Source organism: Rhodnius prolixus, unplaced genomic scaffold, assembly GCF_049639745.1.
Source record: "Rhodnius prolixus isolate KJV_2025 unplaced genomic scaffold, Rpr scaffold_4, whole genome shotgun sequence".
Taxonomy (NCBI): Eukaryota; Metazoa; Arthropoda; class Insecta; order Hemiptera; family Reduviidae; genus Rhodnius; species Rhodnius prolixus.
In genome coordinates, this window is record NW_027411614.1 from 31,413,570 (window position 1) to 31,433,105 (window position 19,536).

General features: G+C 34.2%; 1 protein-coding gene across 3 annotated transcripts in view; it reads left to right on the top strand.

The window, feature by feature from the left end:
- The window catches only part of LOC141455845 (RNA-binding protein fusilli-like), a 142,226-nt gene that overhangs the window by 87,414 nt on the left and 35,276 nt on the right, over positions 1 to 19,536 (top strand). For all 3 annotated transcript variants that reach the window (XM_074131283.1, XM_074131282.1, XM_074131284.1), the window contains exon 3: positions 4,198 to 4,344. In XM_074131283.1, the coding sequence (XP_073987384.1) occupies positions 4,198 to 4,344 (147 nt within the window). The remainder of the gene's footprint in view (positions 1 to 4,197; positions 4,345 to 19,536) is intronic.

Genomic DNA, 19,536 nt, shown 5'->3' on the forward strand with positions numbered 1-19,536 from the left:
ATTTTCTGATTTAGTCCAAAAGTTACCTTAAAAGGAATATTAACTTCCTGTTTCTGTAATTTTTTTCCTTTTTAAGGTATTTTGTCCTTTCTAGCCACTACAAATCCGGAAATGTACAGATGAAAACTAATTTTCTTTTTTCCATATTCAGAAGCCCAATACGATTATTTCTGGTGAAAGGGTAATTTTGATAAAGCATTTTCTTAAATTGGCATCAAGGGGAAAGTTATTTTAATTTTAAAACGTTTTGATTTAATTTTTCTTCGCTTGGCTATTCAAACTATTCAAGGGTATTTCCTTTCTCTGACTTTCTTCACAGCTTCCATAATCACAGAATCATTGAATACTGAATCAAATCTTGCATGAAATCTAGATCTTCTAGATCCTGATCCTGAATCCTGTTCAGACATGAAATCTAGCCGACGGAAGAAAGAGAATCGACCACCTTATGGTCTTGATGCCATTTTGCTCGCTCCTGTGCTTTGGGTGTCCTACTTCAAGGACAAAATCGATATATCGTCACTCTAATTTTATTTCAAATTTACCTCTATTCCATATTTCTGGCTAAAAACAAAGAAATTTGTTAGTTTTATCTGCACATACAATGAAAATTTATGATAAAAAACGTGTCGAAGGGCAATTAATTTTAAGAGGGGCGGATTGCTTTTGAAAGTTTACTCTAAAAACGATAATAGGTAACATATTAATTGAACTATGGATGGAAGAATTTTCATTGTTTTACAAGCATCTTCACTTGTCAGGTAGCCTTCAGTAAGGCTATAAAATATATGAAGTAAATAAATTTAAACTAAAGTAAACAATTTTTGTCCGTAATAATAATAATAATAAGTGTTTCTTTGAAAAGAATATTGTATAAATCATTCCAAATAAAAATAAGTTTTTGACAATAGACATACGTCCGTCTGCCAAGTTAGTCTTTAACTTACAGAATATATATAAAAATAAAAATGAAAACGCAACTTAAATAAACTTATAACATAACTATAACATAAAATAAAACCTGGAGAAAATAATATTAATAATAATAACCTGTTTACTTTATATACATACATTATCCATTGTACTGGGCAACCAGAAAATCTCTGTATGTGGATGCCGCCCTCACATACCAACAAAGTCTACCCCAATCCTTCCCGTTTAAGTATTCTATTAGTTCTTCTTTGGAGAGTTGAATCTTCCCAAAATACCTCATTCTATACTCGGCAAGAATTGGGTATACAGCCAGAAAATGGAGAGTATCTTCTTTTGCTTTCAAGTTGCACATGGTACAATCCCAGTTGGCTTCAGTGGACCATGGTTTATAGTTTAGACCCAGCATATGACACCTCGTCCGGAATACTAGCTCATCGTTGATAGCTTCTGCTCATCTGAAATGTATGACACATAGTAATCTACACATGAGAGCAGCTCTTTATAAAGAATGTAGCGTTCCGAACGGGTTGCCAGAGCCATCATTTCCTCACTATGACCACGGCCCACCAGCTCCACAATCCTACCCATTCTGACGGACAGTTCCTGGACATTACCGCGTACAATTTCTATATCGCTGTCGTACTTCCCAGCGAGGTCCAGCCACGTCCTGTACCAATACAATTTCCTTTCCATTGCTTTATTGGCTATTTGTTGCGTAAGCCTGGTATTCACGTGTTTTAAAGTCTTTAAGATGTATATAACGTGCAGTCGCAGGGTATAAGCATACATAGACTTTAATCCCGTTTCCAAAAAAAGCATGTAATTCGGGGTACGCTGGGCAAGGCGAAAAGCTTCTTTATAAAATAGCGCAGTAATTTTTCCACCGCCGCATACTCTTCGAATCCCCATATTTGGGCTCCACAACAAATAACTGACCTTGACACTGCTCTAAATAAAGTATACTTTGCCGATATTGGGATATCATTCACACCGATATATTTATTCCACGTACAGTTAATGCCGTATTTAGAGGTGGACAACTTCTCCTGAAAATGCGTCCGATATGTTCACGTACACCTTTATATTGATTTTTGTCCGTATTAAACTACATAAAATATAAAAATAATTTAATAGTCCGACATGAGAACCCTAAGATACTTTTATAGGGCTTGGCCATCAGCGAACTCGTATGAGTTTAAATTCTTACCCAATTAATAATTAAAAGTCCGCTATGTTCCAATTCTACAGTGTTGTCCATAGGAATGTTATTCCCATGGGAAACGTCCCATGGGATGGGACAGCACACATTTGTATTTCCCATGGTAGTCGTTAGAATGATACTGAATTGTCATACTTAGATTATACTTTTGAGTTTTAAAGTTAATAAATTTTGTCGTTTTGCATGTCTCTTTGTACATGTAGTCCTATTTAGTAGACAACAAACGTAAACTTTCGTAAATTTAATAATTTTATTTGAACTGTATTCCATATTAATATTATAATGGGAATCCCGTGGGATGGGATGGGATGGGACAGGCATAAATTGCCATGGGATGGGATGGGTTGGGACAGAAAAATATGTCCCATGGACAAGCCTGCAATTCTACTTATACCCAATTCTACATCCATTAGACTTACCTACTAAAGTATAGCAACTAAATAGATTAAATACTTAAATAATTAAACTGTATATTATTTGTGCTTCTACTGTACTATCTATTAAGTCATTTAAAAAATGCACTAGCGAACGCACACCGTTTCAAGTTTGCTTAATGTACATAGTCAAATTTTAAAAAATGCTGTAGCCTCAATTTAATTATTCGAGTTTTACGCTTCCAATGATGATATTCAACCATTGAGAGCAGTTTCCGCAAACAATCCGGAAAAGATATATAAAAAAAAAAGCAGTCTATATAATTTGTCGATAAAACCATAAATAAATAAACAAATATTTAAACTTGCAAGCTGATAATGAGAACGTTGCTTGCATCTAGACTGTTACAAGGTTCGTGTTGCCCAACTTAACTACAGGTTCGTCAAGAATATTGCATAACTAGAGTGCCTGAGGGTGTTCAAAAAATAGAAAGATATATTTTGCGCAATATGTCTTAGTTATACTCATATTAGACCAATAATTTCATAGACATGTAAAACTAAAAATGATAAATTGAAACAATGTGATTCATTTCGGTAAATATTATTCTTCTTCTAATTGATTTTGGTTTCTTAATCATTTTAATGTCACAATGCTCGATCGATTAAATTCACGATTGTGATTGAATAATTGCTAGTGATTGATAATTTGTTTACTAAATTTAATTTAAGTGAATCATTTTTATCACAACACATTTTCAGGCAGACGCTTTTTAACGAAAACCTTGTTCTGTTGATCATTTTATGGAGAATTCTATCCCTAAATTACCTCTTTCAATGACTACTGATGGGTAATGTTCGTCTATAATAGAGGACTTTAACCGAAGGAAGACAGTGCCCGAGAAAAGTTCCAAGCTCCAATGAGATCACATATAATTGTTATTTTTAATTTAAGGCGCGTAAGCAAACGGAAATCATTTTGCGCCTTTCTGGCACTGGCTGGTCACTGAAAGGAAGCTTTTTTTAAAAAACTCTTAGGAAGAGAAAATCTGAAGGATGGCAGCTGGATTCGAACATAGCGCTAACAACTGAGATAATCCCTTCCCTGACCTTAAGTATTTTAATTGTTATTATTATTTTGCGCATTGACTGTTTTGGATATCGGTGCTCTTGATACCAGGTTTTTTCTCGGAACATTTTCCTCTCTCTTTGACATGGGAGATATTCCTTTTACCCGTGGAGCGTTCAACAACCAGTAAGGTTAGGTGGAACCGCTGGTTTTAATTCATTTCCTCTTAAGACATTGACTCTCAGTCGAAGACGTTAAGTGTAAAATCTTGGTGTGCTATCCTTTAGATTTATCTAAAGCAATTGGGGTTATTAAAACTCCATTTAGATGAATTTTGTTTGTCTAGATTCCTCCATTTAGTGCTACTACTTTCAAAATATTATAAAATTATCGAAATTAATTAATTTTAATTTGACGTTGAATCGACTAGTTCATTTAAGCTTGATTATTTTGATTAAAGATTATTTTTATTTATAGGGAGTAAAGATTTCTAAATCTAGAGTAAGTAGGGTGTATTACTCTTTTAAATATTTCTGCACCCTCTGAAAGTGAGAATCTAAAATATGTTTACTAATATACTTTCTCTTTTTTTTTTGTTCCAGGTTCTGGGCGTTCAAGAATATCTAGTTATACCAACGAACTGTGATCTTAACTCTAACTTCCTGTCAGACCAAGTTAAAGAGGAGACGAGAATGACTGAAGCAGCAATCAAGACTTCTGGTGTAGGACTAGAAAAAGCCATTAACTTGGTTAGTAAATAAATTATTTTGTTTAACATATAAGCTTCAATATAAAAACAAATATGCCGCTTTATTAGATACCGACAGAATAGTCTTTGCATATTAATTAATGATAAAACATTTTGAATCAAATGTCCAAAAATGCCCTCTTGCAGTAAAATTTTATTACTCAAACCAGTTAAGGTTAAGTAAATGTCCGCTATAAGAAAGAAAAGATGCTTTTTTTAGTGACCAACAGATAGCAGCACTATGGGCGGACACTTGACGTTCCAGAAGTCAAGATACCGTTAAGTACAAGAAGTTTAAGAGATAGCGTGATTTATTTTAACATTCCTCTCTGCTTAACTATAAAATAATGCTTATAAATAAAAGTTATTTACTTTATTGTTGCAATTTTTAAAATATTTTCGACTTCACATAACCTAAAAATTAAATTCATGTTCATCTTTGGTTTTTTATGCCGTTTTGTTACCACAGTAATGTAACAAATATTCTCCTTGCATTAAATTAAATCAAAAATTTTATTAATCTTAAATAAATAACGTGTGTCTGTAGTACATTTCAAGTTAAGGTAATTAGTGAATGTGTCTAACTGCTTCTACTGTGCACTACATGCAACGCCATCAAAACGCTGATTATGCAATTTCAATTTCACGAGACCAATCCATTTCCTGAAGAATGTATTATTTAAAATGTGATGTTTATTTACTCATGCAATGCACTAGTAAAAGCTCCGGGCGCCAGTGACTTCAGATGTTGACACGCCTAAAAATAATATTTTAATAAAATAATAAATGATGAGTCACCATGGTTTCGATAGTGCAATTTATTTTCAGTATAATTGTAGAGTCATAATAGAATAGTAAACGAAATATATTATATACAAATTAATAAATAAATGTGTATTATTTTAATTGGGTCTTACAAAATCCGTGTTAATTATTAAAATAGCGATATAAAAATTATTTATTAGAAAAGTAATTATGGTTCATGGAATATATAATAAAACTTATTTTTATTTGAAGCATTAAACATTTTATTACACTTTAATTTTATTACACTGTAAAATAATGATAATAATTAACTGAAGTGGAACACCCCTTTCGACTGCTCTTGACACTACTAATTGATATAATCTCAAGTAGAGCAAGTTCGTTCTCTAAGCGATTGGCATCCATTTTTATCTGATATGATAGAACACCAGAACACCTTTCTGAAACACGCCACTGCTTGCAGAAAACCTATTATCCGAGGAAAACTGTTTCGAAAAGCAGCATACTTGAATTTATCTTGGATTAACCATAAAAGAAAAAACGCTTTACGAATGGATCAAGTTACTTTCGGTTCAAAATTCAGAAGTGCAGTTTAACTAGTTTTGTTTTCTTCAGTTTTTGTGGCTTTTTCACGATCTCTAACGTTTTCACGATCTCTAACGTTTTCACGATCTCTAACGTTTTTAATTTTATTACCGCGTAATCATCTCTGGCTTTTTTTTTTAAAGATATGAGCATACCAACTCTACTCTCCTTTTTCGATTTCTGCTGACATTCTGGGCAAACGTTTCTGGTCATTTCCTGTCCCTTGAAACCATTACTTATCCTGGTTCTTTTTTTTAATTCTTCATACGACTTCTCCTCAGTCAAATTTCCACCATTTCTATTTTTGCAAGATTTTTTATTGAGTGATGATTTCCTTTCTGCGCCATCATAGAGATTCTCCATTAATGTTTAGGTAAAAATTATTTTTAGAAATCACCTCTGTTCCTCGACTGTTGAAACATCCAGACAGGATTCTTTGTCATTTCTTCTAAGTGCCTCCTCTTCATTCGTTTATAAGCTTAAGAATTGGTAACCATCCAGTTCTTTTGCACTTTTTCCCACTTATTTCCAAATCTTTTTTTCCTTTCCTGAGACTAAAGTATATTCCTCCCAAAGGTAATTGTTACTTCTTTTCTCGAAGTAGATTACAGATCGTCTTAATACTGAACAATCATCCCACTTAGTAATCTACCCAAAATATTTCAATGAAAGGTACTTACAGAAATCTGATTCTTTCATATTTTTTGCAACCAATTTGTAATCGCCCTTTTCATGAATGTTTTGAACAATTAGAGAATCAAGCAGCCTCTGTCTTTTAGAACTCAAATTCTTTAAAGGACTAGATTGGCGTTTCCTCGGCCTGAATTTGTGCATATCCTTTCATCAGTCACTTTCACAGCGTGAAGAAGACCTACCTTCCTCTGGATCTTATTTCTAGGAGCGTTCTTCATTCTTTCGCTGGAAATTCGGTTTGATTCCTTAGAAATAATGACAGAGACGGAGGAACGATTTCTTGTATGAATTATTTGATTCGTTATTGTCACTTTTATGTGAAATATTTTTCAAAGCAATTATTTTATGGTTCTAAGGGTTTCGCCTTGTTAATTTTTCTTCCAATGCTGATTTGGACATTTTAATTTTAATTATTTCTACCATGTATACTATATTGTAAATTATATTATATTTTGGTTTACAAAAATCGAATAGGGAATTTACGAAAACGTCATTAAAAGTTTTTGTTTTTCATCTTTTTTTACGTGAACTGTAACGTTGATTATAACTTTAATTGAACAATTAAATATTGAGCCACTTTGATGAATCTGAGGATTAAAGTTTGCATTCACCTGTTTCTCAAATTTCTAACGTTTAGATTTGAAAAAATATATTTGTAATTCAAATTGTACAATTAAGATGGAAATTCTTCAAGGGAAAATTACTAAGTTGTAGTGACGCAACAATTGAACAAGTGATAAAAATGAAGGTTGTTGTTTTTTCATCTTTTTAAAAAATGGCCATATTCTAATCTATTTAGTGCAGTCTTTTTTTTTTTTTTGTTACTTACCCCAGTAAAATTTTAAAGAAAGAAGGTCTTATTTTTATCAAAAACAATTTTAGCTTCAAAAACAGATAAAAAAATATATTTTTGTTGTTTATTTTATATTGTCCCCAATATACTGTGAACCTTTATGGATTTCAAGGCTATTTAGCAGTGAAAAGAGCAAGTTGTTAACAGGTGCCGCCACGTGGCCCATTTAACTGCCATTTTGTTCGTCTATTTACGATCAGAGTACGAACTTGGCCGAACATTTCATTAATAATGGAGATTCAGCCAGAACAATTCTTTGAATTCCAAGAGCGTTTCAGCTAGAGGAAATAATTGCGCCCAATTTAATTGGAACATAGGGTCTAGATTTTTTTTTTTTTTAAATGGGTAATCTGATGTACGATTTTACTGTTGTGGATTTCTAGACTTTCACTGAAACGCGGAAGAACTCATTAAATTTAGGAGTAAGAAGATGTAGAAGTAGTAGTTATATATAAGATAGACCAATCTGAAGCATCTTTTTAAGTGAAGCCAGGCCAATAGACAATCGTCCCTTCCTAGCTGTTCGGTAATTCGTTCACATGTGTAGCTCATGATTAGGTTTTTATGGTTTGAGTGTGAAATATATGTAGTTCTTATTGCATTATTGCACATTTTGTATGTAAAAAGATTATGCCCTAATTAAAATATAAACTTAAAATAAATCTAATAGAAAATTATACATATACAGGGTGAACCAGTAAGTAATGTCCATAGGCCTACTGTGGTGTAGTAGATCTAAAGTGGAGTTCAACTCCAACTACCAACTTCATATTTTGCACTGTTCTTGAGTGAAGTCACTTTAATTTTTTTTTTTGTAAAAACATTACTTTTTTTGCAATAAAAGTGTTATTACTCAGAAAGTTTTAGTCCGAATTCGATTCTGATGACACGGTTAGAAAGACAGATAAATTTTCTAAAAATTGACACCATTTCGAAGCATAAGTTATCCTCCAAACAGCCTTAATCTTCCTCCGGAAACTGGGAAAATAAAAGTAATCGAAATTTTCAAGAAAACTCATTAGGCCCTTATGTGATCATTATCAGACCTAGGTGCTGGCACTTTTGTATAAAAGTTTCCTTGTCTAATGGGCTTTCTAACGGTATATCATTTTCTGAGGATTCCTTTTGATCTTCGTATGAGAAATTACGTTTGTTTTTACAAGAAAACTTGTACACGAGCACACAACCATATTAGTTTATCAAGTTGTTTAATTCATTGAAAACACTTTTAGATGGACCAGTAGTCAATTTTTAAAGTAGGCTATCTTAAAATAAGGAAGTCAAAGGTTACTAATTGCACTTTAAACATTTACTTCTGATTTCACTGAAATATTTGAGAAAATGTTAAGAAATATTTTAAACAAGTACTTAAACAAAAATTCATATAGTTTGTATTCACACCAAATTTCAATTTCACACACAGCTACGCTCTTGAAAAAGAAAAGAATATGAATAAGCCTTAACAACCCTTTGAACCCACATCAGATAATCCTTATATCTGAATTAGTTATTAACCAATACAATTAGGTGTCTTACAAATAAACTTTCCTGATCTGTTAGACTTGCTTTTTCAAAATTTTCTATTGTACCCTATTTGAAATTAAGCAAATTAACCTTCGATTATGAAAAGATTAATAATTTAATAAGGTTTCCAATTTATTTCTGTATATGTCAACTGTTCTGGTTGTCATTTAAAAGATTATTGCAATTGTAGAATCATCATATCTACAATCTACCAACCCTAAACTACATGCGAAAATCTGGGCTTCCGGCAAGGTTTTTTGGGGGGGGAATTTGTCTCCCCCTACGTACAAGAAATATTTTTGAAAGTGAAGAGGGCTAAAATATTGCATATCAGTGTTTCCCAACCTTTTTTGTGTCATGCCCCATCTTAACCTTTATAAAATTTTTATGCCCCCCCTATGTAACATATATAATTTTTAACATTAACAAATTGATTCGTTCACTTAAGAAACATAAATGATAGGTTCTAGGAAGAAATAACTCTCAAAATTGTTAACAAACCACAGTAAGTAAAATTTCAAAACATATAATGAAAAACTGAAATTCAAATTCCAAATAATTTTAATACAGATTTTTCTATATTAATTTATTATTTTAATTTAGTGAGATCCTTGCGCTTGATGCTTGCTGCACAGAGATTTTATATAAGGTTCCAATTTGGTTAGCTGCAGTCTCAAGTCTCCACGTTGTGTTATATCCAGCCGATTTCTTTTTTTTACCAGTAAATCATTTACAGCACTAAATCCACATTCAGCTAAAAATGAAGATGGAAACGGTAGCAATAGTTTTCTTGCACATTTGGTTGAATTTAGGTATTTGATTTCTGTTTCCTCACAAAGCCATGCCATCGCTCCTTTTATATTAAATAAAGTTTTAACTGACTCATCATTTTGCAATTCTGCGAGTTCTTCTTGATACTGCATATTTGATATGCATCGATAGGCCAATTAAGTGCCAACAACTGCGCTGTTTAGCGAGTTTTTAAAACGTCCGGGATTTACTTGACGACGCCAATCACCCGGTTGATATTTTGGTCTTGTCAAACGGAATTTTACCTAATAATTATTTACCGCAATTATTTAAGAATTTGCTTTTTTTTTGTTAAATTTGGCACCGATATCTAGCATTGCATTTAAATGGCCCGGAGCGAAAGTGTTTAAGTCGTGTCGAGTCCATTTTCGAATTGCCCCCCTTAACTATCAAATTGCCCCCCTGGGGGGCGTGGGCCCCACGTTGGGAAACACCGCTCTACAGTATTCAAACATGAATGGTGTGTAGATTGTAGATATGCATTTCCACTGAATATTCAGATCTATTAATCTTTGAATATTTGAACCTCTGAATGCAATCAAAATTCCACTTCGAGAATAAATAATTTGTCAATTTGAATGCTAGGTTTAAAGGGTTTATTATTTCGCCATCCGTAAAATTAGTTTACTAATCTCTACCCATGCGACGACTTGCATTTTTAGAATAACTGTTTTGAACTTCGTGTAGTTTCAGTTAATATGCGTGAGATGATTGTGTCCCACAATTAATCAATTATTTTTTGTGTTTTAAAAGTAAACAGCACATTGATCTTGTTCTGTATGATTGTTTATCTTCATGTGGAGGGGGCATACTATCGGAGTGGTTGCAGAACAAGGTGGTAATGTCGTTTCATTGAGCATGTCTGTGGTGTGCGGGGTTGTAGTACTACCAACTGTTGCTCACCATGCATTCGAATACGAGCGCGCTGCAGCACTTTTGCCCACTCTGTAAAGTGGGGAAACGTTTTTTAACAGGTGTAACAACCTTACTACTACCGAAAAAACAACCCAACCACCGGCCAGGTCACTGACTTGCCGCTCCTTCTCGCCATCCCTTTGCTTTTGGTTACTAAGTCTTGTGCCGGCCCACCCAACCGAAAACTTCTATACAACTCCTACCAAACGACCATACTTTTCCTTAATATGTATGCTAACTCCCTAATTATTTGTTAACATTTGTTATTTCTTAACTGTAAACAAATTACAAGTTTTTTCAGAATAAAATACTTTTAAAAATGAAAAATAAAACTAAATAAATAAACCATAAGTAATAGTGAATTAACGATAAAAATTGTTCATTAATTAGTTGCTCACATAAAAATTCATATATACGAGGGTCATTCAATAAGTAACGAGACAAATTATTATTGCTCAAAAACGGTTAATTGAATCAGTACAAAACTTTGGTTACTTTTCAACATAGTCCCCAGCAACACTTATACACTTGTCCCATCTTTCTGCTAATTTGTAAATGCCCTTGGCATAAAATTCTTTGGGTTGATCTCGAAGCCACTTTTGCACCTGATTTTTTACCTCTTCATTGGATCGAAAATGTATCCCTCGTAGACCATCTTTAAGTGGTCCAAACAGATGGAAGTCTGATGGGGCGAGGTCGGGGCTGTATGGGGGATGTGGAAGGATCTCCCATCCCAGTTTCTGAAGTTTTTCTTTCGTCAGCTGTGCCGTATGTTGGCGGGCGTTGTCATGAAGCAAAATCACGCCTTCAGTCAAGAGCCCACGGCGTTTCGTTCGAATTGCAGGTCTTATCTTGTTTTCCAGCATGTCACCGTAGTACTGGCTGTTGATTGTTCTTTGGCCTTCAAGAAAATCACAATAAATTGGCCCCTGAAAATCCCAGAATACTGTAAGCATGACTTTACCGGCAGATGGCTAGGTCCTGAATTTTTTCGTCGTATGCTTCCACTCAAGGCTCTGTCGTTTTGACTCTGGCTCATAGTGGTGGATCCATGTTTCATCACACGTTACAATTCTTTTGAAAAAACCTTCTCCTTCAGTCGAATATCGATTTTTCAACTATTGACTGATTTGAAGCCTGGTTTCTTTGTGAGCGTCCGTAAGTTGTCTGGGCACCCATCTCGCACAGGTTTTCTTGTACTGCAGCTTGTTGTGAATAATGTTATGGACAGTTCCAACACTTGCGTTTACTTTTTCACTTATCAGTTCAACGGTGATACGCCTATTGTCCCGAATTAACGCGTCAATCCGAGGTTCGAGAGAGGAAGTCCCAACTTCGATCGGTCGTCCACTGCGTTGCTCGTCAGAAACTTTTGTACGGCCACTTTGAAACTGTTCTACCCATTTGTAAACGTTCGAACGATTCAAACAATTGTCTCCGTACACTTTTAACATTCTTTTGTGGATTTTACTACCTTTCTCACTTTCCGCGACTAAAAATCTGATCACGGCACGTTGTTCTTCCACGGTGCAATTCTCGAGCGGACTCGCCATCGTTAACTGAGTAAATTTGAGGTTATGTTTACAAAATATAATTGAACAGCTGATCAGATGTCATCGCAAGGTTGCCAACTTTATGTCCTGAAAGTTTCATACGGATCAATTTAGCTGTTTTTGAGCAGTAGTAATTTGTCTCGTTACTTATTGAATGACCCTCGTATTTTTATTCAACATCTTTAGTTCGTTAGCGCCCAGAAGAGTTGCTGGAAGAATTCTTCAGTTACAGACAACATATTCCACCATTGGTCAGTGAGCTGTAAAGCTTATAGTGAGAGAAAACCCAAGGGCTAGATGCTGGAATCCAGTCAAACTTTTGTCCCTTCTTCTGATAATCCAATTATCTTCGATATTCTTACAACTGTTAAACTATTGCATAAGATTATTAACATCGCATAATAGCGTAATTTTTAATTAAATATATAATACGAGTTGTGGCTATTAAATAAAGAGACTGATGCTGCGTCAAATCCTAACGACCGACAGCTGTGCAGCGTATAGCCTTCTCTTTCGATTGCAGCGTCTCACGTGTTTGTAGAGAAATCTGTCTGACCAGAACCGTCGTTTGTATAAGAGGTGTTAATTTCGTTTTGCCGAAAACATGATACTACCACAAGTAGTAGAGCAACGAATTGTCGTGAAATTTCACACGAAACTGGGTAAAACCTCTACTGAAACTTATCTTTTATTAAAAGAAGTTTATGGCGATGAATATTTATCACGTGCGCAAGTTTTTGAGTGGTTCAAACGTTTCTAAGATGGCCGAGAAGACTTCGGAGATGATGACCGCCCGGGTCGCCCTTCCACGTCCAAAACGGATGAAAATAACAATTATAATTAATCAACCTTACTACCGTGAGGTTCTTGCTCAACTCCGTAAAAGATTAAGGAAAAATCGACCCCATTTGTTGAACAACAAGTCATGGGTTCTCCATCAAGACAACGTGCCGGCTCACACTGCATTGGCTGTCAAGACGTTTCTAGCGAAGTACAACATCCCAGTTTTAGGCCATCCGCCTTATTCGCCTGACCTGGTCCCATGTGACTTTTATCTGTTCCCCAAAGTCAAATCTGCATTAAAAGAAACACGATTTCTGTCCGTTGAAGCTGTGAAAGAAAAAGCGTCACGCGTCACGCAGGAGCTCACAGAAAAAGACTTCCAGCACTGTTTCGAACAATGGTAAATTCGCATGGAGCGTTGTAGGAATAGAGGAGGGGTCTATATTGAAGGTGATAATAACTAAATATGTATAAGGTTAAAATAAAATGTTTTACAGCAATAGTCTCATTATTTAAATAGCCACACCTCGTATAGCAAGGTGCTCTTAGCATACCTGATTTTTGAACCAAGGTGTACATTTTCGAATTATAAACGCTTTAGTTCTGCAACTTATCGCAGCATTTCTTGTTTTACCTTGATTTATTCCAAAATGCACCATCGATTTTCTTAGATCTTATGGTATTCACCTACCTGGATGCATCTTATTTTTATGTGAACTTCGTTTCCAGATAATTTTTTTTTTTTTTTTGTTTTGAGGGGTAGTATTCTAATGATAACTGCTAAGTTAAGCTTTCCTATAAAGAGATCCTTCAGAATATTTTGTTGCTCCACCACCACCTATAAACGTCCAATACCAAGAACGTAGCTTTTGGGATGCAACAAGGATCGGACAGCCGGAATTGCATGTTTCCTTAATAGATTTTAAATGTTGAAAGGGTAATAACTGGCAGTGCAATAACATCCACTCATTATAACTGCGTGTTATTTTCTGTGAGCATATAACACACTTTCTAAATGTCTGAGGAAAGTTGACTGATGATAATGTTCTATCTGCTAGATCGCTATATAATGTCCATAGGGATTTGTTAAGATGAAGGGAGCATCAACTGAAAGAAGCCTAAGGTGAATCAGGCGAATGACGTTGAATCATGTACACTGAAACTAGGAAACAAAGAGCATTGCAAGGAAAAGTGTTATTTCGGAGTAAAGCTTTTGAAAAGGTATATGAATGAATTTGTCATCTGGATACTCAGGTGCTGTGTTAATTTTACATATTAAAATTCAGAGAAGCTTTCAAGCTTTTGATAAGCAAAATCCTTAATAAAATTGCTCTTCAGTTATACAAGATCAAAATATATAAAACGTGATCCGACCAAAGCTAGCTTACGGTATGAACCCAGCGCTGTAACCAATTGTTAAGAGTTTTGCTTCGGTGCAAAGAAAACTCTATGCAGCTGCCTCAACAATCTTTGCTCAGCACTGAAAATAAATAAATAATTCCTGGACCATATTTCACTCTACTTCATCAGAGAAAAGTTCTGATACGAATCTCTATTGCCGCCAAGGTTAGACACCCGTAGAGGCGAAGAACTACTGATGAACTGAGAAGAATCTATCTAGCAATATAGACATGGTGAGTGTCATAGCTGATTTTTTTGGGCCGGTCTTGAGAACAAACTAGAACACATACCGAGAAAAGCATTAGATGAACGCTTGCCCAACTTACTACTTTACGAAACAAACGAAACACTCCTAGGGGCGAGGTTTAACAGCCGCATTGAGAATGTTGCGTGTCAGGTTTTGTTATTGTTTAGGTGTATTTTTTGGTATTATAAAAAGGTTTTATTTACTTATCTAAGTTGTACCTACCAGTCTTATTAATACCACTGAAATCGACTATCCAAATAATTTTTGTTCTATTCCTTTCATAGAAATAACCTATAGGAGTATGGGAGAAATGTGATATATTCTTTGAAAGAATTGTTAGTCTGTACCGAACAAATATTAGAAAAATAATTTCACTTTTATGCTATAGACATACGGTTGACATGGAATCCCCATAATAGACTGAACAGACAAGAAACTAACCAACGCTACAAACTTCTCGCCAGACTACTTGACAAATGATCGAAATTCAACCTACAAAACAAAAGACTCTTATATCTACTGTTACTGCGACCTATTTGGTAATACGGCATCGAAGTATGAGGATCGACTAAGCGTTCCAACTCACTACGCCTCCAGACATTACAGTCAAAAATTCTTCGAAAACTTCTTAACGCTCCGTTCTATGTATCTAACCTCACTATCCATAATGACCTCAAAATCCCTTTCGTTAAAGATCTTGCTAACACTCCTTTCCTCAAATTTCACTCCTCTTCAGCAGCTCATCCTAACCCTCTAATCGAAAAACTATCTTCTTCTGCAATACCAGTTGATCCTCCAGGAAGATTGAAGAGAAGATGGCCTCGCGATCTACTGTCATAAGAGCATACATATGTCCAAGATAATGGAATGACTTCTCCAAACGTATATTTTCATCGTTATTTTTTTAATCATGTACCACATTTACTTGTTGCAACAATCTTGTTGCAGTTGTAAATTTAGTAAAAGATTTAAAAAAAAAAAAACTTTTATCCTTACAAAATGCATCATATCCACATTTGAAGCAATAAGTTTTATAAATTACAGGGTCATTAGATCTGTAGATAAACAAAGTCTAGTAGGATTGTGCTGCGTTATATTTACTTAATTTACTCATCTAAATGGTGAAGTAGACGTTAAGATACATGGCGTTAAGATACATGGAGTGGATCGTAGCTGAAGTTGCAAGGGCTTTCTCTTTGACTTCAGTGATTGGTGAGCTGCTGGCGCTAAATAGTGGTCATATGATTATCTCTTCTACCACGAAGATACCAAGATTCTCAAGTTGCGATAGTGGATCATTAGGTTGGGATATAAGGTCACAGACTCCAAGATCCCTGAAGGAGTTAGTCCACAGTCTACTTCTTTATTGGGGGTGTAGACACTTCTTAAAAAATTCAAGTATTATGTAGTATATTGAGTTCTATCTTTCCAAAAATTTAAGAATCAGTGAACTCAGAATCATATTAATCTCTGAATTTAAAATGTCAGAGATTTTCTTGCATTCAAATCAATTATTTAAAAACGATACTATTTTCAATTTTTGCAGTTTTGCTAGAATTTTAGCTTGTTTAAATACTCCCAAATCCAGTGTTGAAGTACGTAGCCATATTGTTGCATATTTGAAAAAGAAATACTTAATATTACTCTTTGTATTTAATGATCCTTTCAATTGAAAAGGAAAAAAAGAATTCTTTTGGTGACACCTAAAGAGCGGAACGGGTAAACTATGCTGAAATAACCCAATGTCTGAATGCTGGATGAAGTGCCATGTCTAACTGTTTACCAAGAACTTGTAAATATGTATTCGATCTGTCCTTGGTTTTGTACTTTTAATGTTTTTCTATTTTAATATTGACAATTACATTTTTTTTAAAAGTTTTTAATTTTGTCAACAAGAATAGAAGTAGTGATGGAGTATTTAAATTGATAGCTTTAATTTGAACAATTGTTTTCTCCTCTCTACCGTTCCATCTAGCACTTTTTTCCCATATTTAATGGCTGCAAGGTTATGAAGATAAAAGGAAGGTTAATTTTAAACCAACTAATGACAATGTAATAACAATTCAATATGCCCATTTTGTTTCTGTTTTTATTGTTCGATTTAAGGCCAAGGCTTCTTAAGAAATCAAACATACCTCTATTTAAAGAATAAGTTATTCGTAAGATTTGGAATGAATTAATTAAACGAGTTTAGACTTTGGCGTCGGACAGTGGAGAAGGAAAACACGGGCAGAGGTATTTTTGGGAGCCACTGCCAGTAGAGGCTAAGTAAGGGGCAGTCAAGTTCGAGGAAGAATAATATTATTAGATAGGTGGAGGCTCTGTAAAATGAATACTCTTTGAAATAACTAATTGCGATCTCATGACAAATTTACGCAAAACAAGTACTTGGCGAAGATGTAATGGTCAAGGGGGGACTGTTCCCTAAGTACCGCAGTCAAAAGAGGCTATGTCTTTTAGATCTAATTAGGGGCAACCTCTTCTTTTCGCTGGGTTCAGTAATATCCATTTTCTCAGACCAGTCTTATTTTTGTGTGTTTTCCCTATCCTGGTCTATAAATGCAAAAAGCTTTGTACGCAAACTGAAGATCGCAACGAAATAAGATTAAAAATTGCGTTGCAGGATATAAGATGTTTCTCCTCCTCCTTTATAATGTGCACAGTGCTCTGAGTAACCTAGTTCAGTTATTTGGAGAGGTTTTCTAACCTTACAGTACCCTGTAAAAAGACATAAGAGCTGATTGGTAAGAGCTCTTCGGCTAGAGGCACGTAGCCGGACTACTTGGGAGAGTGCCATTTGTTTTTATCCAGCAGAAGCTAGTGTTATGAACTCGCTGGCTCTAAGTAACTACCTCTGTCAAAAAGCTCCTAGGGTATCTCGGGTCTTCACCAGTGGTTCTACCACCAAAGCCTTGCCCTCGCCTAAAAGCTTCCCCTCGCATAATCAAACTTAGATAGCAAGCATTTTTACAGGAATCTCATCTAAAAAACGGTCTACTCTGTTACTCTATCAGAATCACTGAAATTATGGCGGAATTTCAGGTATAGTTACTTTCACCCGCTAAATACGAGCATAATTCAATATTTAGAAAATTTTACATGTCCTCAATTTAAGACTTGTAACAGCTAAAAATAGCAAAAGTTATTGTAACTGTAAATAATCTACTACAAGTGAAGTATATTCAGAGTTTAACGCGTTATTTTTAGATTAAAGTCCTCTCTGAGAATGAATAGATTTGTTATTTGATGCTCCTGGGATCGCCATTTTCCTATTTGAGAGGAGGTAAAATTTTAGATTCTTAAAATTCAAAGCCTAATTTCATTTCATTCTGACAATAAATTTCTTTATATCCGTCTCAGATTTGCTATTACTACACCCACGCAGAACTTGACCAGTTTCATATTAACCTCTTTCACCATTCTATTCCATAAATCTCTCCAAAAAAAAAAGATTACTTTTAAAATTTTGTTTTTGCAGCCTCATTTTAAGTAATTTGCCAGCGGTGATTTACCTTCTTTTTTTTTTATGGTTCTGTGTTTAAGAGACCATTGACTTTTCGTTAGTAACTTGTCAATTTAGAAAAACATTTCTTAGCTGTTGCATTCTACGTTTATTTTATCTTGAATTTTATTAGGTTTATATTATTATTTATTACGTTTATAATATTATTAGTTGGGAACTTCCTTCCTCTTTAGAGAAATATCACTTTTATATTGCTATAGTACGCGGGAAAAATTTCCTCTTAATTATATACCGGAAGTCTGCTGAACGAACCACTAACGGCGTGTAAGATAATATTGCTTTTCTTAATTAGGGCCAACCAGGTCTGGCAACATTGCTTAATTCCTCCGGATCTTTGTTACTCAGGATTTTTTTTTTCTTTCCCTTTCCTTTTGATTTGTGATATGATGAAATTTTATTCTTAAATTCGTGAACTGAATTCATCAGTAGAAATTATTTGATTCGATGGTATTTTTAATCTTCGCTCTTCTGGTTCATTGGTTTAAAAGACCTAACAGATGTCAATATAAAATTGTACTTTGGAGGGAACTAAAAGGTGAGTAACAGTGATCCAAAGAACCAACAATATTCCCAAGTAATAACTCCTTAACAAAAACTTACAGTTTTAAAAGTTAAGTATAAGGGTTGATTAAACGCCAAAAGGTACACAAATCAGCTAGTACCCAACATTTCATTAATACTTCATTGATATAATTTAAGTAATTTTACTGCATTAACTTTTCCTTCACATTTTTTAGAATTTATTAGATGTCATAGACCCTTATGTTGGCCAGTTCATTCATAATATTATTTTGTTACAATTATGATAAAATGTATATTATATCTTTATATTTTTTATAACGTTTTCTTTTTAGCCTGTGATTAGTAGTTTGATTATTATAGATAAATAGATATTACAGTCAATCTAAGATAAATGGTGTGCTACTTGAGTAAATATTTTGTAGATGAAAATGGCCAGCATAAGGGTCTGTGACATCTAATAAATTCTAAAAAATGTGAAGGAAAAGTTAATGCAGTAAAATTACTTAAATTATATCAATGAAGTATTAATGAAATGTTGGGTACTAGCTGATTTGTGTACCTTTTGGCGTTTAATCAACCCTTATACTTAACTTTTAAAACTGTAAGTTTTTGTTAAGGAGATTTTTGTACCTTTTGGATAGATTTTCCTTTTTGTCTATTTGCAAAGTTACGTCTGCTTTACATATTTTTTTAAAATTTGGAATAAGCTATTCTATCATTATAACCTGAAAAAGTGTTAAGTCGGAGTTACTACCACTGGAGAGATCTTTTTAATAATGATTATAGTTGCGGTCCCCAAACCATCCTCAATAACAATTTTTTTGAGAAAGCGTTTTGAATAAAATAGGAAGGTATTTGTATGTAAATAGCAAAATTAAACTGTGATTTCAGTACTTCCTTTTAAGAAGAGCAAGAAAAATAAACTGCGATTACAGTACTTCTCCCTAAAAGGCAAAGATTTTGAATCGAACGACAATTCATTGATGTAAATCGGTTCACTCATTGATAATTTTAACGAT